The 14,086-nt window shown below is 41.5% G+C and overlaps 2 protein-coding genes across 2 annotated transcripts; both read left to right on the plus strand.

The window, feature by feature from the left end:
- On the plus strand, positions 6,482–6,937 carry LOC109221485. Its single transcript, XM_019385966.1, has 2 exons — positions 6,482–6,703; positions 6,788–6,937. Exons 1-2 carry the CDS (start codon positions 6,482–6,484, stop codon positions 6,935–6,937), a joined length of 372 nt encoding a protein of 123 aa, XP_019241511.1.
- Positions 9,399–9,923, plus strand: LOC109221493. The gene has a single exon (XM_019385974.1). The coding sequence runs from the start codon at positions 9,399–9,401 to the stop codon at positions 9,921–9,923; it is 525 nt and encodes a 174-aa protein (XP_019241519.1).

The following is a 14,086-nucleotide window of genomic DNA, read 5'->3' on the forward strand; positions in this document are numbered from 1 at the left end:
CTAGATGCCAAACTTGACTTCTCTCAAATTGATTGAGTTCATCTTGCATTGCATTGACCCAATTTGCATCCTGCAAAGCCTCAACAACATTTTTAGGTTCAATAAGAGATAAAAATGCATCAAAAGCACACAGATTCTTTAATTGTGATCTAGTTTTGACTCCAGATGATGGATCGGTGATAATGTTCTCAATGGGATGAGAACTTTGATACTTGTGAGGTTTCACAACCAACTGGTTTCTACTAGATGTTTCTCCCATGTTCTGTTGCTGAGGAACAGGGTCATGAACAGGTTCCTTTAAGGAATTTATTTCAATTTCTCTTTGATTAGTTCCCTCTATCAGGTTGCCCTGGATGGAAGAACCTGTTTCATCACCTGTTCCTTCTGTTGGAGCCACTTTGACTTGTGCTGAGGCTTCAGTCAAGCCCTTTACCAATCCAATGGCTTCATCTTCATGTTCCTGTCTCTCAGAAAGAATGTTAGTTTCATCAAATACTACATGTACACTTTCTTCTACACACAAAGTTCTTTTATTGAACACTTTATATTCTTTGCTATGTGAAGAATATCCCAAGAATACTCCCTCATCACTTCTGGGATCAAACTTACCTAGGGAGTCCTTTCCATTATTGTGCACATAGCACTTACAACCAAATGCCCTAAGATGGGATATGTTTGGTTTTCTCCCTTTAAGTAACTCATAGGGAGTCTTCTCTACAAGAGGTCTATTCATGCATCTATTGATTATGTAACATGCAGTGTTTACAGCCCCTGCCCAAAAGCTATGAGGCAGTTTACTAGAAAGCAGCATGGTCCTAGCCATGTCCTCAAGAGTCCTATTCTTTCTTTCAACTACTCCATTTTGTTGAGGAGTCCTAGGGGCAGAGAAATTATGATCTATACCATTTTCATCACAGAATTCACCAAACTTGGAGTTTTCAAATTCAGTTCCATGATCAGACCTAATGGATGCAAGTTGATTTCCTAATTGTTTCTGAGTTTTTCTAACAAATGCAGTAAACATGTCAAATGCTTCATCTTTAGAAGTTAGAAATAGAACCCAGGTAAATCTAGAATAATCATCAACAAGCACCATTACATATTTCTTTCCACCTCTGCTCATGGTTCTCATTGGACCACAGAGATCCATATGGACCAGTTCCAACGACTTGGTTGTGCTTACCATTTTCTTGCTTTTAAAGGATGATCTTACCTGCTTCCCCCTTGCACATGCCTCACAAACTTTGTCTTCCTTGAACTTGATGTTGGGCAACCCTATCACCAAGTCCTTAGAGACTAATTTGTTTAGCTGATTCAGACTGGCATGACCAAGTCTTTTGTGCCACAGGAGGGGATCATTAACCAACACACTTAGGCAAGTGAGTTCATTTTCTGAGAGAGTGGACAAATCTACAATGTAAATATTGTTAACTCTCTTTCCGTGCAAAACAATCTTGTCAGTGGTAAGGTTAATCACAAAGCATTTAGTAGAGGTGAATGCTACAAGGTTACCTCTGTCACACAGTTGTGACACACTGATCAGGCTATATTTCAAGCCATCTATCAAGTAGACATTCTCAATGGAGTGAGAGTCTGTCTTACCTACCTTTCCAACCCCAATGATCTCACCTTTCTTTCCATTCCAAAAGGAGACATTACCTCCTTTTAAGTCCTCAAGTGAAAGGAACTGGTCCTTGCTCCCAGTCATATGTTTTGAGCAGCCACTATCCATATACCATATTTGGCTACTTCCTTTCACTTGGACCTGCAAAAAGAAATCAGGGGTTAGTCTTAGGAACCCAAACTAGTTTGGGTCCCTTTCTATAGGCAAAAGGATGAATCAAATTCCTTCTTGCCCACCCAGGCAGCTTACTTTTCTCTTGAACAAAGGCTTTGTTCTTTTGACTGGCCTTTTCTTTTGCATTACATTCATTTTTGTAATGGCCAGTCTTGCCACAGTGTGTGCATACTTTATTCTCAGGAAGAGTGAGGTACTTGCTTTTAGGGTCCCACTTTGGTGCTTGAGTCCCATAGCCAAGTCCTCTTTTGTTGCTACTGTGATGCTCTTGCAACCAAGAAAGTGCATCAGAAGCCTTGTTCCATTTGCAAGTTCTGTCTAGTTCATGTTTCACTTTTCTTAGATCTTCTTTTAGGACCTTAATCAATTCATCCTTCTTGTACAACTCATCCTTCATTTTCCTAAGTTTTCCTCTAGAGTGAGATATGTGTGATCAGCTTTCTTCTTTCCTGTTCCTAGTTTCAGTTTTAAGTTTTCAGACCTAAGTTCTAGGACACTGGTGTCAAGTTCAAGAACCTGGTTCTTCAACTCAGCATTTTTGCTATCACTCTCATTAGCCCTAGACTCTAGACTTTTGCATTTTGCTTTTAGGATCACACATTCCCTAGACAAGTCTTCCTTCTCATGGTTAATTATTTCAGACTCATCAATGAAGTCTAGTAATAACTCAGCCAGCCTTTCTTTAGATAGAAATTTAATCTTGTCATTGAGATGAAGAATACTTACCTCTTGTTCATTATCTGATTCTCCAATAGCCATAAGGGCCTGTTCATCTCCAGCTTCATCTTCTGAGTCCTCATCTGATGTTTCTCCCCAGGCAGCAACCATAGCCTTTGTTGATCCTTTGTTCCTTTTTGGTTGAACCTGTTCCTTCTTCCTGTTCCTTCATTCAGCCCTTTCTTTCTTCCACTCAACTTCCCATTGAGGGCAGTTCTTGATCATGTGATCAGTCTTACCACACTTATAGCAACCCTCATTGGTCTGTTTCTCAGGAGCCCTTGGTTTGTTGAAGGTTGTACCTCTTGAAGAGCCCTTTCCTCTCATCGGGTGCTTTTTGAAATCCCTTGTGATCATAGCCATTTCATCATCCTCCAGATCTGAACCTTCAGCAATTCTGAGAGCCAGACTTCTTTCCTTCTTGGGTGTATCCATCTTTATGGTTTGCCTTCTCAGTTCATAGGTAGTAAGATTTCCAATTAGTTCATCCAGCTTGAGGGTAGCAATATTCTTAGATTCCTGAATAGCAGTGATTTTGCTTTCCCATGAGACTGGCAAAACCCTTGTCAAGATTTTCTCAACCTTGTCTTCTTAAGAATAATCCTTCCAAGGGACTTAAGTTCATTTGTCAGTGTAGTGAACCTAGTATACATCTCTTGGATAGTTTCTCCTTCCTTCATAGTAAAATTCTCATATTGAGAATACAGCAGTGTTCCTCTGGACCTCTTCACTTGAGGTGTTCCTTCATGAGCCACTTGCAAAGTGTCCCAGATTTCTTTAACAATGGTACAACTTTGGATCCTGCTGTACTCATCTGGACCTAGTCCACACACAAGCCATTTCTTGGCCTTAGCATTTTTCTCCCACTTCTTTAGGTCTTCAGCAGTGCAGTCAACCCTTGTCTTTGGCACATCCACTCCTTCCTCATTCTTCTTTGTAGTTGCTAGAGGACCATCAGTGACTATGTCCCAGAGTTCATAATCTTCTCCTATGATGTGATCCCTCATCCTGTTCTTCCACCAAGAATAGTACTGTCCATTGAAGAGTGGAGGCCTAGCAGTGGATTGCCCTTCCCAGTTCCCAGGTGGTGCACTCATTTTGATCTTTTCCTAAGGTGTTAGCCTCTTCAAGGATAACCTGCTCTGATACCAATTGATGTTCTAAACGTCAATGCCACACAAGAGGGGGGGGGGTGATTTGTGTGGTACTCAATTTTCGCTCTAGAAGAACCTGGTTCTTCTAGGTGTACTAACTACTACTGTTTGCGGAATTAAAAGTACATCAAATAAAGAACACAGAGATTTTTTACGTGGAAAACACCTGGCTCAAAAGGTGAAAAAACCACGACCTACTACTCAGTAGGATTTTCCCAAACTTCCACTAAAATCACTGAGCCAAAACAGCATTTACAAAAACTCTTTGTAAACCTAAGGATTAACTCTAATCCCTTTGTAGCACACAACCTCAACTGTTGCGACAACTTCAAGTTAGCCTAATTTGAATACTCAAAGTACCTATTACAATTGCTTCTATAAAAGCTGAAAGGTACAACTTTAATCCACCTACTACAATTGAACTAAAAATAAAGAAAGACACATAAAACTCTTTATGGAGCTGGTTCTTCAATCTTGTTAAAGTAGCTTCAGGAGTGCACACTTAAATCTCACATAAATTGCTTGCAAAATCGCCTTGCTCTTTTGCTCTCAATTTAGTTTAACTTCTGCGTATGTGCAATACCTGTATAAGAGAACAATCACTGTTATTTAATGAGTTAGTAATTAGAGTTTGATTGAGACTCAATTGTTGATCTTCCATCGAAGTTGAGTCCTTGAACAACACAAACTCCAACCCTATCTTATATCCGGATTGTATTCTCTTCCCATAAGGAGACTTTCTCTCCTTATCCCATATGCAACCTTTTCGATCAGTTCAGGAGATATTGCGGCTTGATCAATGGGACTTATCTCCTTCACGTGCATCTCACATGTATAGGTTGACAAACACTGTGCTTCACATGATGGACCTGGTCCATGACTGAGTTCGTTTGTCATTCTTCAAAACTTCACCTGTTCTTGGGACAACACGAGTAAATAAGAAAGACAAATGACAACAGAACTCAACAGAACGAATCGAACTACATGGGTGACGTAATAAACAACCCAAACAACAGAAACAATTTGAATGACCCGAACAATCAGGGTGTGGCACCTCTTGTGCTAGAAGCAGCCTTCTATGATTGGGCACAACCCACCACTGAAAACCTGGCAACCGCAATTGCAGTCCCTCCGATTCAAGTGGATTCATTTCAAATTACAAACAACATGCTACATTTGTTGCAGAACAAGGGTCTGTTCTCGGGGTCTTACATTGAAGATCCACAGCAGCATCTGAAAAATTTCCTGTCGATTTGTGTCACACAAAGGCAACCGAATGTGACACCGGAAGCAATAAGACTGTTGTTGTTTCCATTCTCAGTGACGAGAGAGTCTCAGACTTGGCTCAATTCGCTCCCCATAAACTCCATCACTATTTGGGAGGATTTAGTCAAGCAATTTTTGAACAATTTCTACCCACCCAATAAGACTACCAAGCAAGTTGATGAGATATTGAGATTCAGACAAAAACTAGCTGATACACTGCAAGAAACGTGGGAGAGGTTCAAGGGGATATTGGTCAAGTGTCCACACCATGGCATTCCTGATCAGATGTTGGGGTAAAGGTTCTACATGGGATTGGCAGACAGCTTGAAGGCCAATGATGATGCTTCAGCAGGTGGAACATTTTTTAGCAAATCATTGAGAGAATGTAAGGTCTTACTTGATAAAATGACTCAAAACTCGAGATGGATGACAAGAGACTCTATAATCACTCCTCTAGTTCACTCAGTACCCAAACAACTCCATGGCTGAGAATATGGATACTATGATGACGTAATTGAGTATACTAACCAAAACGATTGATGAGTTTGGCTAGAAGCAGGTGCACATAGTTGACACGACAAATGGAGGATTATGCACACCATGCATTAATCAACCATATGTGTGCTCGTGGAGTGGTGAGAGTGACAATCAAAACTATCAAGAGAATATGAACTATATGGGCAACCATGGAGGCCAGAGACAAGTTGGTCAGACTTGGGGACAACAAAATCAACAATATAGGCCTGTACAGCAGCAGTACAATAATAATAATAATAATGTTGGAGCTGCACGACCATAGGGTCAGGTTGTGCCTTATCAAAGGCAACAAGGGTACAATCAGCAGAATCAGCAACTAGCTTATCAATAACCTCAACAGCAACAGATAGTGCGACAAGATGATGGGTTATTTGAAGTTAAAGGAATGTTGCAATAACTCGTTGAGTCCGGGGGAAAATGGAAGAAAAAGTCCAACTGATGCAAGAAAAGGCACACTAGATGCACGAAAATGTAGTATCACACGACTCAGCTATCAAAGGCATTGAGATTCAACTAGGGCAAATTTTAATGGCCCTTAATAATCGTCCTCAAGGGACATTACCTGCAGACACACATGTTAACCTAGAAGAGCAGGGCCCGAAGCAGTTGATGGCTGTGAGTCTGAGAAATGATAGAGATCTTGATCTAGAGCAAGAAATTGCTCGCGAAAGCCGACTAACTGAGATACTTGTGCCAATACCAATTGAGATAGATGAGTCAACTAAGCTAATAGAAGTAAGAGTACAGCCAGCTCAGGAGGAACTAAGCAAAGATAAAGAGGTTGCAAAGGAGACTGAGAAAGTGCAAGAGAAGGCATTAGAAAAAATGCCCGAGCAAGATCTAACTCAAGTCACAGGAAAGAAGCGACCGCCAGCACCCTTTCCTCAGAGGTTGGCCAAATATCAAAAGGATGAGCAGTATAAGAAATTCATGGAGATATTCTGGTGAACATTCCACTGATTGATGCCTTGAGAAAGATGCTCGATTATGCAAAAATGAGAAGGACTTGATGTCTCGCAAGTTCAACTTTCAAGACTTGGCGACTGTGACACTAACTCAGACCTGCAGTGTTGTCGTGACAAGACCTATTGCTGAGAAGCTACCCGACCCAGGGAGTTTTACAATTCCGTGCACCATAGGGAGCTATGCTTTTGCCAAAGCATTGTGTGATTTGGGGGCGAGCATATACTTGATGTCCTTGTCTATCTATAAAAGGTTAGGCATTGGAAGGGCAAGACCCACATCCATGTTACTACAGCTAGCCGACCGAACGGTGAAGAAGCCATAATGTATACTTGATTATGTACTTGTGCAGGTTGGAAAGTTTGTGTTTCCGGTAGATTTTATTATTCTAGATTGCCAGGTTGATGAAGAGATTCTTATAATTTTGGGAAGGCCATTCCTGGCTGTAGGGAGAGCTTTGATTGATTGTGAACTAGGAGATAAAGATGAGACTGAACGATGAAGAAATAACATTCAATGTGCAGAAGTCTATGCGGCGACCAAGTGAGTTTGCTAATTGCTCTCTGATCGAAGCTGTGGATGTGATTCTGGAGGAGGAAGATGAGGCACTGAATGCAAAAGACCCCTTAGCAGCCTACTTCATGAACTTAGAAGAGGTAGATGGTGAGGACTTAGTGGAGTGGGTTTTGGCCCTTGAAGGACAAGGGTACAGGAAAAGAGAGCTCAAATTCGAGCCTTTACACTTAGAAGAAAGAAAGATCCCTCTAGCTAAGCCATCAATTGAAGAGCCACTACAGTTGGAGCTAAAGTCGTTACCGTCTCACCTCAGGTATGCCTTCTTGGGACCTAGCTCGACATTACCTGTTATTATCTTATCTGATTTGTTAGATGTACATATAGAATAACTTATGCACGTTCTGAAAGAGTGCAAGACTGCAATTGGGTGGACCATTACAGATATAAAGGGTATCAGCCCAACATTTTGTTTGCTTATGATTCTACTGGAAGATGGGCACAAACCTTCCAGAGAACATCAAAGAAGGATGAACCCCAATATGAAAGAAGTGATCAGGTGGTTAGATGCGGGAATCATCTTCCCCATCTCTGACAGTAATTGGGTCAACCCAGTTCAGTGTGTGCCAAAGAAGGGTGGAATGACTATAGTGCAAAATGAGAACAACGAGTTGATCTCAACTAGAACAGTCACGGGATGGCGAATCTGAATGGATTACAGAAGCTTGAACAAGGCCACCCGAAAAGACCATTTCCACTGCCATTCATTGATCAGATGCTAGATAGATTGACGGGGAGGTCCCACTTTTGCTTCCTGGATGGATACTCGGGGTATAACCAGATTTCTATTGCCTCGGAGGATAGAGAGAAAATGTCGTTCACCTGTCTGTATGGCATCTATTCCTTTCGGAGAATGGGGTTTGGCCTATGCAACGCACCCACCACATTCCAAAGGTGCATAATGGACATCTTCACATGGTAGATAAAATAATGGAGGTTTTCATGGATGACTTCTCAATTGTTTGGAACTCATTCGATGATTGCCTTATGAACTTGAAAAGAGTATTGAAAAGGTGTATGGAGACTAATCTGGTACTGAACTGGGAAAAGTGTCATTTCATGGTATAGGAAGGTATAGTCTTAGGACACCTAATGTCAAGTAAGGGAATTGAGGTGGACTGTGCTAAGGTTGATGTAATTGAGAAGTTACCTCCACCCATTTCCATCAAGGCCATAAGAAGTTTCCTTGGTCAGGCCATTTTCTACGTGCGGTTTATAAAAGATTTTTCCAAAATTGCTAACCTTTTGTGTATCTTTCTTGAAAAAGATCACCCCTTTGTGTTTTCTGATGACTGCATGGTAGCTTTGAGAAGTTGAAGAAGAGGCTGGTGGCTGCACCAATCATAGTGGTCCTGAGTAGGAACAACCTTTTGAGTTGATGTGTGATGCAAGTGACCACGTTGTGGGCAGAGAAAAGATAAGGTCATGCATCCAATCTACTATGCAAGTAGAACATTGAGTGGTGCCTAACTGAATTACATAGTGACAGAGAAAGAGATGCCAGTAGTGGTGTTCGCATTTGACGAGTTCAGGTCATACCTGATAGGCTCGAAGGTAATTGTTTATACTAACCATGCTGCTCTCGGGTACCTAATTGAGAAGAATGAGTCAAAGTCGCGCCTGATTAGATGTGTGTTACTGCTGCAAGAGTTCAACTTGGAAATATGTGATCGAAAGGGAATGGAAAACCAAGTTGCCGATCACTTGTCCAGGCTTGAAGGAGCTGAAAAGAGGGTTGAGGTGGAAGAGATCGTGGAGACTTTCCCAGATGAACATCTTTTAGCCCCAATCCTTGAGTTAGCGCCATGATATGCAGATATTGCAAACTACCTGGCGAGCAGTATTGTTCCCTATGACTTGTCCTCTATGCAGAAGAAATAGTTCTTTTGTGATTGTCGCGTGTATTTCTGGGATGAACCATATTTTTTTAGGATTTGTATTGATAACATGATCCGGAGATGCATTCCCGAGATAGACCAAGCTTCTGTTTTGCAGGCATGTCATGCTTCACCTGATGGATGCCATTTTGGAGGAGTAAGGACAGCTGCTAAAGTGCTGGAGTTGGGCTTTTATTGGTCGACGTTGTTTAAAGATGCACACTTTTGGGTAAAGAGCTGTGATGAGTGCCGACGGACGGGGAATATTTCCCGTCGACATGAGATGCCCATGAATCCAATTCAAGAGGTGGAAGCATTTGATGTATGGGGAATCGATTTTCATGGGACCATTTGTCAGCTCATATGGCAATAAATACATACTGGTAGTTGTGGACTATGTCTCGAAATGGGTAGAAGCCGTGGCACTCCCAACAAATGAAGCAAATGGAGTTATTGATTTTCTAAGAAAAAATATCTTCACCCGATTTGGTACTCCAAGAGAGATCATCAATGATGGAGGCACCCACTTGTGCAACCGAGCCTTTGCAAAGTTGTTGGAGAAATATGGTGTTTGCCATAAGGTTGCCACTCCGTATCACCCACAAACAAGTGGGCAAGTGGAGGTGTCAAATAGAGAAATCAAGAACCGTAAATGCTACTAGGACTGATTGGGCGAGAAAATTGGATGATGCACTATGGGCCTACCGCACTGCATTCCAAACTCCGATAGGTATTTCACCATACAAATTGGTGTTTGGAAAAGCGTGCCACTTACCGATGGAGTTAGAGCATAGAGCTTTTTGGGCGTCAAGGCAATTAAATCTTGACTTGGAGGCCACTGGAATGAGTAGAGTCACAGAGCTGCATGAACTTGATGAGTTCCGTTACCATGCTTTTGAGAGTACAAGGCTATATAAGCAGAGAATAAAGATGATGCATGACAAAAATATCTTTGAGCAAAATTTTAAACCTGGAGATGTGGTATTGCTATATAATTCGAGATTGAAGTTGTTTCCGGGCAAGTTGAAGTCAAGATGATCAGGACCATTTCGTGTGGTAGAGATGCATCCTGCCGGAGCCGTAGAAATTACATCAGAAGATGGCACTCGCATGTTTAGAGTCAATGGGCAAAGGTTGAAACATTACTTTGGCATGGATGAGGACAAAGTTGTATCGGTGATTCATTTGAAGGAGCCTCAAGTGTCAAGTGATTCTTGAGTTTGAGTTATTGCGTTGTGCCACGGCGTTAAATCAGGCACTTCGTGGGAGGCAACCCATTAAAATGTTGTATTCGTCATGCTTTGACATTAACTAAGACGCTCGTTAGGAGGCAACCCAATTTCTATTTTAGTTTAGCTAAACTAGAATTTTCTCTTTGCTTTTAGGCACTAACAAGTTTTTAGTTAAGTCTTGGTGTTTGAACAGGTACTGGAGCACGTTGGTAGGTCATAATGCTTGGAGTCGTTCACAAAACGGAATGAAAATCACATGAGTACGCTCCAGACCTTGCTGCCTACCTCGTGCTGCATAGCCTAAAGCACAATGGACCTGTCAGTAGACCTCGCATCACCCAGCTCTTAGTGTGATACTCCACGCTACACAGCTCGCGTCGCACAACTCCTAGCACGCTAATCCATGCTGCTTCCCTCACGCGCCCGATCTCCTCCTCATTGCAGAGCTCGCGTAGCCTGGTCCCCTGCTTGCTGCCTCCTTTGCGTCGTGTGGTCTAATGCGAGAATGTCCTCGCTGCTGGACTCGCGGTGCCATGTAAGTTTGAATTCTTTTTTTTTCAATTTCTTTTCTTTTCTCCTTATTTCCTCCTTTTCTTAAAACACCAAACATCACCACTGCCCGACCACTGTTCTCTAAAACGCCACTGCTCACCCTAATCTCCCCTCTCACAAACTCCATTAAATTCATACATTCCTCCACTCATTCATTCCCTAACAACATCAATTAAAGAGCAATCTCCTAAGCATCTAAGGTATGGGTTCTAACTCTTCTCTTTGTCAAATTTCGAATTGGGTGAAGTAATGAAATCAGACACCTTTTGGGTATGTTCTTCATAGTAACAATGTGCTTGTTTGTCCTAATCCCATAAACCCCATAGGAATGGTATTTTTGTTGTTTACAAGGGTGGTAACACGAAATTCCCAAGCCGATTTGGGAGGGTGAGGCAATCCCTCATTCCTACGAGCACCTCCATGGAACTAGTGCATGCTAAGTGTTTGTCAAAATGCCTCAAAGGCATTCTTTGTCCCCATTGGAGCCCGAGTCTCCGGGGGTTGTTATACTAGTGCTATGTCGTCTTGCACTACTTGAAATTTTAAGTGTGGGGTGGATCACCGGAGCCGAGATGGTAGTTATATGCATCGCATTTGTAACAGACATCATTGTGCCATTGCTTGATTCTCGTGCAGAAAAAAATAAAGAGTTGAAGTCTGAGTAGCCTCAAAATTGTGAACATCATGTGATGATTTCTTAAGTGTGGGGTCGTAAGACCATGTTTTTAATTGATTCAATGTCTTTAAGGCTGACTAGTGTCTACTTGTGTAGGTACAAATATGCCTCCTAAGAAGGACAACGGTAAAGGAAAGGGCAAGGCCACTGCCCCAACCAAAGGCAAAGGCTTCCTCCGCACCTCTACTGAAAAAGAGGAAAGGAGGGGAGGCCACTTCAAGTCAGGTTGAGGGGTTGCAAGCAGTGGCAGCTATAGCAGCCTCACGCCCACAGCCTGCAGGACAGGGAGAATTTTGACTTAAGAGTATACCCCCATCGGCCAAGGGCCGGTACAAGAATGTCGGCCGAGACATATACACTCTAAGTTGACTGTTCATGAGCGCCGTCTAAAAGCGAAGTATCAATCAATTTGGAAGGGTATTCATGATCTTGGATTGAGCTACGTGTTTAGAAACACTGGGGACATCAATGTAAACCTTGTCCGTGAGTTTTACGCCGGCTATGATACGAATGATCCTGAGCAGCTAGTGCCTATTCGGGGGAGGTTGATTGATTTTTCTGCATTAGCTATATACTATTACTTGGGAGCACCGGATGTTCTCTAGGAGCCCCTAGATAACTTCATTGCCCGCCCAACATATGTGGCGCTGAGACACACTCTCTGTGGTGCAATTATGTGGCTGCTTGGGTCCGTGACAAGAAGACCCAATGTCATGGGAAATCCCAAAGAGAAAAATGAAGCCGGAAGCTCAGGTGTGGTTGAAATTAATCAACACGCGGCTGCTACCATGCAACCATGAGACTCTAATTAGCCGTTAAAAGGTTTGTCTGTTGTACTTCCTAATGACTGGCCAGAAGGTGAATGTGGACCAGTTGATACAATACCAGATGGCATAGGTGAGAAAAAGCAAGAGAATTGATACATTGTCCTTCGGTAATATGCTGACTCATTACCTGAGAAAAGAAGATGTGGAGGAGGAGCGAGATTTTGATGTAGTCATTCCACCACCCCTCTGACTGACGGACATCACCAGCATCCAGTCAAAGGAGGAGAGTGATATGTCCTCACTGACAGGTGCTAAGTGCAATGCTCGAGATGACAGCTATATGGCCCATTTAAATGGGATGATGGACTTGTAGCTTAGGATTGGAGGGAGGCCGGACACTACGGAGGAGAGTACTATCTTGGAGGAGCGTTTTCCGCTCAATGCTCATGCCCAACATCTGGTTGGGCTTGGTGATGGCCAGAGATTCCTAGAGGAGGAGAATGTCAACACGCCAGAGTGTTCCGAGGCCGAGCCGGAGCAGTTCGAGGAGGAGGAGGAGGAGGAGGAGGATGTTGATAAGAGAGCAGAGGATGAAGAGTGGACAGCTGCAAATGGGGCCTTCGACGACGAGGGCGATGAGGATGATTGATCAGGGAGTTTTTCCTACCACCTTACTTATTTTTATTGATTTATATATGCACTGAGGACATTGCATGAATTAAGTGTGGAGTGGGGGATTCTATATTCTCTATGACTTGTAAATATTAGATAAACTAATTATTTCTTGTTTTTTTAAGCTTTTTTTCCTTCTATTTTAGCATAGAATTTAAAAAAAATTAATAATAATAAAAAAATAAAAAAATTATTATAATATTCTAGCTTAGTCTTTAGTTTTTAGAACTGCTTTAATAGTTAATCTCTTTTAAAAAAAATATTGGACTTTTCCTGACGATGGATCTCCTAGGCAGTTTTCTTGAGGGACTAAAGTCTAACCAAACATAATTTTTTTTTTGAAAAACAGAAAAATCCAAAAATATGTGCATGTGTTAAGCATGCCGCCAGCGTTCATCCTGAGCCAGGATCGAACTCTCCATGAGAGCTTGCAGCCATTATCTATGCTTTTCAGATATGGTGACATTACTTGTATGGGGGGAAGTGCCAGATCTTTACGGATCATAAGAGCTTGAGGTACTTGATGACACAGAAGGAGTTGAACCTTCGCCAGGATGTAGGAGCCGTTATTTTTGCTTTGTTTGCCGGATTGGTATGCTTTCTTTTCTAAAAACCCTTCTCTCATAGGTCGTTACATTTCAGGCCATTTACGATCGTTTAAAGGGCCCGATCGAGCTTATGTGCTTGCCAGGTCTTTCACCATCTGCTTTTCCTCTTTATTATTTTAGGTAGTAATAATCCCTCGTGATTTTTCTTTGTGACGCGGTTCTTTTTCACGGGATGTAGTTGAACCGTGTAGTAGTTTTTTTATCTTTAGAGTGGAGTATGATTTAGGGAATAAAAGTATGGGAAAAAGAAGATTTGCTTGGTGCCTTTGACTAGTTTGATAGTAGCATATTTAGGCTCTAGCATGGGTAGTGTTGATATCCAATTTTTCTCTATATATTTTAAATATGAATAAAAGCATTCAAAATAGCATATACATGCATATATAAGCATGCACAAGGCTTTTATTATTTTTTTCATAATTTTAAGGGTTTAAATTGATTTATTTTCTCTCCTTTTATCCATAAAATCCCCTATAATTATTTCCAAAATTATTTTTTTGGTAATTCATTTATTTTATTTCTATACTTATGCCAAAATATGGCTAATGTAATTTTTATGTATTTTTACAATTACATTTAGCCCATTTTAAAATATAATTATATTTTATATGCATAAAATTGGCCCCTGTATTTTTAAAATGTTAATTAGGTATTTTTAAATCATTTTGGCAGCTTAAATTATTTTCCAGATATT

The sequence above is a fragment of the Nicotiana attenuata genome, chromosome 2 (assembly GCF_001879085.1).
Source record: "Nicotiana attenuata strain UT chromosome 2, NIATTr2, whole genome shotgun sequence".
Taxonomy (NCBI): Eukaryota; Viridiplantae; Streptophyta; class Magnoliopsida; order Solanales; family Solanaceae; genus Nicotiana; species Nicotiana attenuata.